Source organism: Suncus etruscus, chromosome 6, assembly GCF_024139225.1.
Source record: "Suncus etruscus isolate mSunEtr1 chromosome 6, mSunEtr1.pri.cur, whole genome shotgun sequence".
In the NCBI taxonomy this organism is placed as follows: Eukaryota; Metazoa; Chordata; class Mammalia; order Eulipotyphla; family Soricidae; genus Suncus; species Suncus etruscus.
Window position 1 is genome coordinate 35,139,729 of NC_064853.1, and position 10,127 is coordinate 35,149,855.

The window sequence follows — 10,127 nt, forward strand, 5'->3', positions numbered from 1 at the left end:
GCCACTAACAGGGATCCCTGTGCCCCAGTGAGAGTGTGATTCATTTAAGTCTTCTTTCTTTTGTCTTGGTCAGCCTAGCCAGAGGTTCACTGTCTTTATTGATCTTTTCGAAGACTGAAAGTGGGCGGAATGACACATTTACATTCATGCTGGATTCTGAGATGTTCCTTATGTAGCTGCTCTCGACTCTCATGTACCTTCCACCAAGAGACCAAGGGGCAACCAGAGGTGCCAGACCCTAGTGAGAGAGCAATCCGAGTCCACTGTCAGGACTCAGTCCTGGGGGCCGGGCTCTTGGCGGATGAAGGCAGGGGCAATGGTTGGCTCAGCAACGTGTGCACCAGGTCAAGCTTAGCATCCTGCTTCTCAATGTCTTCATAAGGAGTCCAGGACAGGTCGTGCTGTAGTTTGTAGGCACCAAGGAAGGCATGTGGACAACTTGCCCCCCATTCCTAGAGAAGGCAAAAGGGTCAAAGAGGAGCATCAATTCATTTCCTAATGAGGCTACAAGCCTCTTCTATGGCTTTTCACTACAGACCAGTCAAAATCATCCTTGAAAAATACCAGTTCAGACACAGAGATAATATTTATGAAATAATGCGTGTGTGCGTGCGTGCGTGCGTGTGTGTGTGTGTGTGTGTGTGTGTGTGCACGTGCATGTGTGGTAACAGGTGTCAAATCAAACCTAGGGGTGCCTATACCTACATAAAGCATGTGCTTGAAACACTAAGTTATATCTGTGGCCCCAAACATTTGTTGTTGGGTTTTTTTGTTTTGTTTTGTTTTGGGTTTTTTTTTTTTTTTTTTGGTTTTGGGCCACACCTGGTGATGCTCAGGGGTTATGCCTGGCTATGTGCTCAGAAATTGCTCCTCGGGGCCAGAGAGATAGCATGGAAGTAGGGCATTTGTTTTGCATGCAGAAGGATGGTGGTTCGAATCCCGGCATCTCATATGGTCCCCTGAGCCTGCCAGGAGCGATTTCTGAATGTAGAACCAGGAGGAACCCCTTCAACCCCTGGGCTGCCGGGTGTGACCCAAAAACCAAAAAAAAAAAAAAAAAAAAAAATCGCTCCTGGCTCCGGGGACCATATTGGGATGCTGGGGATTGAACCACAGTCCGTCCTAGGTGAGCCTGTGCAAGGCAGATGCCCTACCGATTGAACCACCACTCCTTCCCCTTATTATTTTTTTTTTTTTGTCACACCTGGAGATGCTCAGGGCTCTCAATACTCCTGGCTTTGCACTCAGGAATCACTTCTGGCAGTGCTCAGAAGACAATAGGAGATGCTGGTGATTGAGCCCGAGTCAGTTACATGCAAGGCAAGCACTCTACCTGCATTACTATCTCTCTGGCACCACCTGTGTGTTTTTTTGAGTCATGTCTGGGCTCAAAATGCCTCCAATTTTCTAGGGAAACCATTTACCTATATTTTTTTAAAAACAAGTTAAGCATTCCTCTAAGACTTGAGTATGTTTTTATAGGTATAAGATGGGGGTGGGGAGGGATGATGGTCCTTACCTTGGGAGAAATAATGGAAAAATACTGCTGCCCACTTTCCCGTTTATAAAGGTAGTAAATGTTGCCTGGTTTCTTCACCATGTTACACGCAGCATGGTGCAAATCAGCATCTCGACGAGCATCTTCCAATACCTACAGAGCAGAGATGTAATAAATCAGTCCCGAAGATAACAGTTCTGACATTCTTTGAACATCTCAAATGTTCAATGCTTGGGATCTTGCTTCCCTCATAGCAATCAGTTCCTACTAGGAAATAAAACATCTAAAGAAACAAAATGTAGACCAAGCTACTATGCTGTGAAAATTCCTTTTGAATAATTATACTGGGGGTGGGGAAACATGACAGAGAGTAAGGCATTTGCAAGGCGTAGTAAGCCCTGATTGCTGCTAGATGTGATACCCTCTACCCTTAAATATATTTCAAATGTGGACCAGTACTGGCATTAAATATTTTGTTTTGTTTTGTTTTGTTTTTAATTTGTTTGTTTTGTTTTGGGGCTACATGCAGTGGTGCTTAAGTGTTACTCCTGCCCTATGAGCTCAGGAATCACTCCTGGCAGTGCTCAGGGACCATCGAACTCAGATTAGCTGCAATGCAAGGCAAACACCTTAACTACTTACCATACCATACCATACCATACCATACCATACCATACCATACCATACCATACCATACCATACCATTCTATACTCACACACACACATATATACATATATATGTATGTATACTTAACTCCCTGGGCTTACTGTATTTCATTCAATGTTTGCATTTGTAGAAGATTCTGAAATAGGTAAGTGATAATGATCATAATCAAGTTCATGCAATCCTAAGAACTAAAGAACATGAAGGCCATAAAAAATTTTTAAGAAAGGGGCCGGAGACGAGGTGGCACTAGAGGTAAGGTGTCTGCCTTGCAAGCGCTAGCCAAGGAAGGACCGCGGTTTGATCCCCCGGCATCCCATATGGTCCCCCCAAGCCAGGGGTGATTTCTGAGCACTTAGCCAGGAGTAAACCCGAGCATCAAATGGGTGTGGCCCGAAAAAACAAAACAGAAAAAAAAAAAACAACAAAAAAAAGGGGGCCAGAGAGATAGCATGGAGGTAAGGCATTTGCCTTTCATGCAGAAGGTCGGTGGTTCGAATCCCGGCATCCCATAAGGTCCCCTGAGCCTACCAGGAGTGATTTCTGAGCACAGAGCCAGGAATAACCCCTGAGCGCTGCCAGGTGTGACCCAAAAACAAAAACAAAAAAAAAATTAAAAAAAAAAAAAAAGAATATGAAGGCCGGAATGATAGCACAGCAGTAGGGTGTTGCTTTGCACGCTACTGACCCGGACAGACCCGAGTTCGGTTCCCGGTATCCCACATAGTCCCCTGAGCCTGCCAGGAGCAATTTCTGAGTGCAGAGCCAGGAGTAACCCGAGCCCTGCCAGGTATGGCCCAAAAAACAAAAAAACAAAAACAAAAAAGTAAATAAAAAATATGAAAACCTGCATTTGGGGAGATAGTACAAGAGTAGGAGTGAGTAATGTTTGCCTTGCATGTAACTGACCCAGGTTCAATCTCTAGCACCACAGGAATTACCCTGAGTCCTGACAGATGTGGCAAACAAAACAAAACAAAAAACCCACAACAACAACAAAAAAACAAAACCCAAAACCTGCCTAAAAGCCCTGACTCACCCTCCTTGCTTGTTCTTGCAAATGCTGGATCTGCTCAGCAATGACCGTCAGTTTGTTTGTAGCATTTGCTCTGATGAATTCATCAGCCTACAGATGAGAGAAAATGTAACTGGGTGAAGAAGAGCCAAGGTTTCAATGACATTCCAATTTAGCTTTCCATGTAATCATGCCAACAAGTGTGCTGACCCCTCCAATATTCTTTCCATCCTCACCATGGTCCCAGGAACTGCCTCTTAGCCCTAGGCTCAGGTCAGACAGTGCTGCTCATGGGAAACCTACCTGACAGGACCCAGCACCACAGAACTAAAAGCCCCATCTCCTCTGCTCCCAGAATTTGCCACTTCCAGTGGTTTACAATTAAAGAAAGAAATTTGGTGATTAAACTTGAACTAAAAAATGTTAAAATAATTTGCTAGTTAATAGAGGACACCTAAGGTACAAACCAGGTACAAGTCAATGTTATGGGTAAACAGAAAGAATTGAGTAAAGCTAAGTCAAACATTAATCACTTCCACAAATACAATTTAGCAACTACTATGTCAAACTGCAAACATGAGCAATACCTACCCACGTCAAGATTACAGTCCAGTCCTTCAAAATACAAAGTTGCTTGGTTAATTAGAAATGTTAATAGCCATATTAAGGGTAAAAATAAATAAGTAAAAACAAATTCTAATATTTTATTTAACCAAAGATATTATCAAGACAAAAATGTTAAAGAAAGGAGAGACAGAATGCTTGCCTTGCATTGGGGTTTGGCGCTTGCCTTGCATACAACCACACTAGTTTTAATTCCCAGCATCCCATATGATCCCCTGAGTCCCACCAGGAGTGATACCTGAGCATAGAGCCAGAAATATGCCAAAAAGTAAATTTCTTTTATTTTGGGGGCAGTGTAGAGAACCACATCTGGCAGTATTCAGAAATTCCTTCTGAGGAATGTATATATCTATCTGTCTGTTTTGTGGTGATCCAACAGAATCCAGGGTCTCCTACAGGGAGGCCAGTGTTTTATGGCAAAGTAATACCCCCAGCCTGTATCATTATCAGGCTACATTTTCATGGGATATGTATTTTCAGTTGAAAGAGTTGATTTGTGGGGCCAGAATGATAGCACAGCGGTAGGGCATCTACCTTGATGAGGCTGACCTGGGATGGACCCGGATTCAATCCCTGGCATCCCAATCCTTGGCATCCCCCAAGACTGCCAGGAGTGATTTCTGAGTGCTGCAGGGTGTGGCCCAAAAACAACCAAAAAAAGAGTTGATTTGAAGGGTAAAAGTGATAGTACTGCAGATGAGATGTTTACTTTGCAGGTGGCTGACCCAGGTTCAGTCTCCAACACTCAGATGGTCTGCCTTGCATCACCAGAAGTGATTCCTGAGTGTAAAGCCAGAAGTAGTCTATGAGCACCATCAAGTGTGACACCAACCCTCCCCGAAAAAAAGAAAAGTTAATTTGCATACTCATTGTTTCAAATGTACTTAAAAGTCTGATATTTATTTTAGTTTTAGGGTCATACCCAGCAGTACTCAGGGCCTACTCCTGGCTCTATTTTCAGGGATCACTCCTGACAGGCTTGAGGGCCCACATAGGATACTAGGAACTTAATCCGGGTCCATCCTGGGTGAGCCAGAACTCCAGATTCTGATAATTTAATTATAAAACTTCAAAATTCAAATTAAAAAAGAGATAATATAGTGGGAAAGCACTTGCCTTGTATGTGGCCAGACTGGGTTTGAGCCCAGCACCCCATATAATTCTTCAATCATCACCAGGAGTTACAAAGAAACAGGAGAAAGCCCTAGCCATCACCAGGTATGGCTCCAAAAATTAAAATAGTATTTTTAAAACTGTCCAAGCCATGGGGCCAGCGAGGTGGTGCTAGAGGTAAGGTGTCTTCCTTGCAAGCGCTAGCCAAGGAAGGACCGCGGTTCGATCCCCCGGCGTCCCATATGGTCCCCCCAAGCCAGGGGCAATTTCTGAGCACTTAGCCAGGAGTAACCCCTGAGCATCAAACAGGTGTGGCCCTAAAAACCAAAAAAAAAAACAAAAACAAAAAAAACAAAAAAAAACCAACAACAACAACTGTCCAAGCCAAAGGTAACAATGGAATCAAGAAAACCAAACTTTAACTATCTAAATTTAAAATGGGTCTGTTATTCTGGCAGGCTGGGGAGCAGGGGGGATGGGATGGGATGCACTTGGGGAACACTAGGGGAGGGAGGTTGACATTGGTGGTGGGATTGGTCCTAATTCATTGTATGTCTGAAACCCAACAAAGAAGGACTTTGTAAATCACAATGGTTTCAATTAAAAAAAAAAAACTCTGTATGATGGGGCTAGAAAGGGGTTTAGATAACTGCCTTGAATGTTGATAACCCCAATTTGATTCTCAGTATTGCTTATTGTCCCCTGGGCACCAACAGGAGCAATCTTTAAGCACAGGGCCAAAAGTAAGCCCTGAGCACTGCTGTGTATGGCCACCCTCTAAAAATGTTTTAACTCAATGACACCCAGTGGATGCCTATATTTACAGATATTAGTGAACCCTATATGATTTCTTCTTTTTTTTTTTTTTTTTTTTTGGTTTTTGGACCATACCCGGCGGTGCTCAGGGGTTACTCCTGGCTGTCTGCTCAGAAATAGCTCCTGGCAGGCACGGGGGACCATATGGGACACTGGGATTCGAACCAACCATCTATGTCCTGGATCGGCTGCTTGCAAGGCAAACGCTGCTGTGCTATCTCTCCGGGCCCATATGATTTCTTCTTATCCTTACATATCTGATAGTGTAATTTAACAATAAAAACAATATTATGTAATAAAAGTTATGTAAATGTGATCTTTCAAAATATTTGATCATTTTTAGGTTTTAGCTTCCTACCCACTATACTTTGGCCCCTCAACATTTTATTATATAAATCCTTTCCAGACTGAGGCTCATCTTAAAAAAATGACTCTAAAGAAAGCAAAACTATAAATAAATAACCATGAGGTTATTTGTATGTCCAACTGTTCAAAAAACTAAAATTCAGTGACTTGAATGCACCAACCATTGTCTTCACATGGCTAGTGGCCACTTATTATTGAACCACACAGCTGTATTATTACAGACACCAAAAAGATAATTAAAGCTTGCATTGTATGTACTCAGAAAAATGAAGCACTACTATGACAAAAATAAGCCTTAATTATGTGGTGGAAGCAGATCAAAAGTAACTGGCTGAATAACAGAGTGGTGACAACCACAGGAATTGCAATGCAGGGAGAGCCTGACAGCAATTAAATTCAACTAAGGTTGTCACTTGGGTGGACTGGGTTGAGACTTCAGACAAGAAGGTCTCAGTGGGCCATAGTGATAGCAGTGAATAAAGCGTTTACTTTGCACATGTCTGACCCAGGTTTGATTCCCTAGTATGGTCCCCCAAGTCTACCAGGAGTGACATCTGGACGCAAAGCTAGGAGTAACCCCTGATGGCCACCAGGTGTGGCCCAAAAACAAACAAAAAAAAAAAAAAGAGAAAAAAGAAGAAGGTTTCAGAGAGGTTATCTGACATGGATGCTCATATCATGCAAGACAGTGAAACCACTTTCAGGCATTTTGGTAGAAAGTACTACCCCAGAGGAATAGCAAGGGGTGTGTAAAAATAGAGTTCAGTAGGAGACAGTGTCCAGGACAGGCAGCATCTTGTAGCCCAGAGTGAGAGAAAGTGTGCTTTGTTTCTAGGTGACAATGCATCAGAGGCCAGAGAAAGAGTGTAGTTCTGATGATGAAACTAATTCCAGGTTAGGAGCGAGATGTCTTATAATAAAGTGTGTGTGTGTGTGTGTGTGTGTGTGTGTGTGTGTGTGTGTGTGTGTGTGTGTGGAGGGGGGGCAGCAAATCATTGCTTTTGTAAACAAAAGGGTCTCAAACAAAAGTCTCATCAAAATAGAAATAATGGGGGCCAGAATGACAGTACAGCAATGGGTATGGTGTTAGGGTGTTCTCTTTGCACAATTGGCACAGCCAACCCAGGTTCGATCCCTGGTATCCCATCTGGTCTCCTCAGCACCATCAGAAATGATTCCTAAGTACAGAGGCAGGAGTAACCCCTAAGCATTGCTAAATATGCGCCCCTCCAAAAAACAAACAAACAAATCAGAAATACAGGAAGGGTTCCGATGAATCCAAAGACTTGTAAAAACCCTGACTCCAACTCTGCTAAGGCCCTTTATATGTATTAGCTCTTTTTGTTTCTTTGTTTTGTTTTTGTCTACACTGGGAAGTGCTCAAAGACCTCTCCTTATGGGGGCCTCAAGGACAATGTATGGTGCCAGGGATTAAACTGGACCAGCAGCATGCAAGGCAAGCACCTTACACATTCCATTGTACGATTGTTCAACTGCTACATGCATTATTATCTCATTTAATCCTCACACTTTATAAAGTTAAAAACTTTACTTTCCTGTGTTCAGAAATAAAAACTCCGGGCCAGAGAGATAGCATGGAGGTAAGGCATTTGCCTTGCATGCAGAAGGTCGGTGGTTTGAATCCCGGCATTCCATATGGTCCCCCGAGCCTGCCAGGAGTGATTTCTGAGCATAGTGCCAGGAGTAACCCCTGAGTGCTGCCAGGTGTGACTCAAAAACAAAACAAAACAAAAACAAAAACAAAACAGAAATAAAGACTCGAAGAGGCGAGGTGCCTATTCCAGATTTCAAAGCAAAAAATTGGCATTATAAAATATACTGAATACCTGCCTGATTCCACTTTTCATGCTTAACTGTCCCAGACACCTGAGCTTTCTGAACACATTAGCTCCTAAATTCATGTTGGAGGGCAGTACAGCCTGAAAATCTGTGTCCCACTGCAGACCATCAAAATGATTGATAAAATTTATCTATCCCGAGGCCAAGTGATAGTATAGTGAGTAAGGATTTACCTTGCATATGGCTCACCTGGGGCCAAAGTGATAGCAAAGCAGTAGGGCATTTGCCTTGCATATGGCTGACTTTGGATCTACCCTTGTTTGATCCCCAGCATCCCATATGGTTCCCCAAGCTTCCAGGAGTGATCTCTGAGTGCAGAGCCAAGAGTAACCCCTGAGCACCACCAGCTGTGGCCCAAAAAGAAAACAAAAAAAGGCAAAAGAAACTAGCATAAGGCTCACTTGAGTTCAACTCCCGGAACCCCAGGTGATCCCCCAATCCAACCTGAGGACAGAGCCAGAAGCCCTGAGTACTTCTGGGTGTGTTCCACAAAACAAACATTATTTCTAATGTTTTTCTTCAGTGTCTCAAAGACGGACATCCTAAAAAAATCAAGGCAGCACATGTTAGCATATCTTTAACCTCATTCAATTTTTTTGGGAGGTGGGGGCATACTTGGTGATGCTTAGGGCTTACTCCTGGCTCTACACTCAGAAATCAGTTCTGGGGTTCTGCTCAGGGGACCATATGAGATGTCATAAATTGAACCCACATCCACGACAAGTGCCATAACCTCTGTACTATCTCTTGCACATTCTCTTTAATTTTGTTTTTGTCTCTAGGCTGCACATGGGTGCTCAAGGTTACTCCTGGTGGTGCTTTGGTGGACCACAAGTAGTGCCAGGGATCGAACTAGAGTCACTGTATGAAAAACTCTAACACTATACTATCTCACCTTAGAATGGCTATTTCCAACTGCTCCTCCAAACTGCTGCTCCAATGGTGTTAGATTATAGGCTGTGCATGCCCAGTGATTACTCCTAACTCTACTCTCTACACTAGAGAGTATAAGGACTGAGTGAAACTAGTCAGAAGGAGAGAAATAGATACAGAATGATCTTTCATATGAGGGATATAAAGAAACAGAGTAAGGGAACAAACAAATGGCCAAAAGCAACAAAAACCTGAAAACCGGTCTTAGAACTGAGCTACCGATAGTGGGCCAGGAAGAGTTAGGCCACTAGCAAGAGAGTGTAGTGTTGGAACACTATAAGCATGAAATACTACCAATAACAGTAATCACCGTGCCTCAAATAATAATAAAAACACTCCTGTGCAAATGTTCAGTGTTTTCATTGCTTCCTCCTTATTTTTCTTCTTTGGCAATAAAATGTTTCCTCCCCCCAGACTCTCGGGGAACTGTTAAAATAAGTGAACTCTGTAGGGGCATAATCTGGATGGGCTCTCCAGCAGACTTCCCCAGGTAACTTCTCTTGGGAGTGTGGCGTGAAAAGGAGAATGTCTGCACTGCCTACCTCAACGGTGTCCTAAGGCCCAAGAGAAAAATGAGTCCAAGTGCAATGCAAACGTTCCCCCACGGAGCAGCTGGAGGAGCCTTTGGTCTCAGATCCCAAGTTCGAGTCTAACTGACCTTGACTCGCAGAGGCGGTCCAGCCCAGGCCGCCCCACACCAGGTGACGATTGCATCTGCTGCAGGGCTAAACGGGAACGAAGATGCTCATTTACTCGCGCCTCCTCACCTTCTGCACCTGCTCGGCGAGCGCCACGAGGTCTAAGGGGTCCCCGGCCCGGTGGGTGTGGTAGGGGCTCACCAGGGCCAGGCCGCCAGGGGTCGGGGTGAGCTCCACCAAGGCGCCTGCGGTACACACCCAGGGAACACAGGCCGTCAGCGCCCGCCCTGGGCCTCCCCGGAGCCCCAGGAATTGGCCGCTCCACTCCCGCCTCGCGTACCTCCCCGACCAGCCGCCGACCGAACTTCTCCGATCCCAGGGGCTTCCTCCGTCTGCCCAGGTCTGGCAGCCTTCTCCATGACAGGACCTCTTCCTACCTCTCACCTGGTCGTGCAAGGGACAAGAGCATGCGCAGAAAAATCGGTGGGCGGAGCTTAAAGTATATGGTCCCTATGCCATTGGGTGTCAAAGCTACCAAGCCCCGCCCCGGAGGCGGGACATAGCTGACGTGTGGGCGGGGCTATGGTGGGTTAAATCAAT

General features: G+C 44.5%; 1 protein-coding gene across 2 annotated transcripts; it reads right to left on the bottom strand.

Moving 5' to 3' along the window:
- Positions 1-81: 81 nt before the first annotated feature.
- On the bottom strand, positions 82-10,000 carry C6H1orf50 (chromosome 6 C1orf50 homolog). 2 transcript variants are annotated; one of them, XM_049775063.1, is made up of 5 exons: positions 9,972-10,000; positions 9,657-9,772; positions 3,202-3,288; positions 1,520-1,651; positions 82-452 (listed from the first exon to the last, which is right to left on the bottom strand). In XM_049775063.1, the coding sequence occupies exons 1-5, from the start codon at positions 9,994-9,996 to the stop codon at positions 267-269; spliced, it is 546 nt and encodes a 181-aa protein (XP_049631020.1). In that variant the 5' UTR covers positions 9,997-10,000; the 3' UTR covers positions 82-266. The 2 variants fall into 2 exon arrangements, with proteins under 2 accessions (XP_049631020.1, XP_049631018.1); XM_049775061.1 differs by having other exon boundaries at positions 9,868-9,984.
- Positions 10,001-10,127: the final 127 nt, after the last annotated feature.

Coding starts and splice junctions, on each gene's coding strand:
- C6H1orf50 (XM_049775061.1), bottom strand. CDS start 9,946: ATGGAGAAGGCTGCCAGACCTGGGCAGACGGAGGAAGCCCCTGGGATC. Junction 3,289..9,656: donor TCGCCGAGCAGGTGCAGAAG/GTGAGGAGGCGC, acceptor TCTCATCTGTAG/GCTGATGAATTCATCAGAGC. Junction 1,652..3,201: donor TGCAAGAACAAGCAAGGAGG/GTGAGTCAGGGC, acceptor TCTGCTCTGTAG/GTATTGGAAGATGCTCGTCG.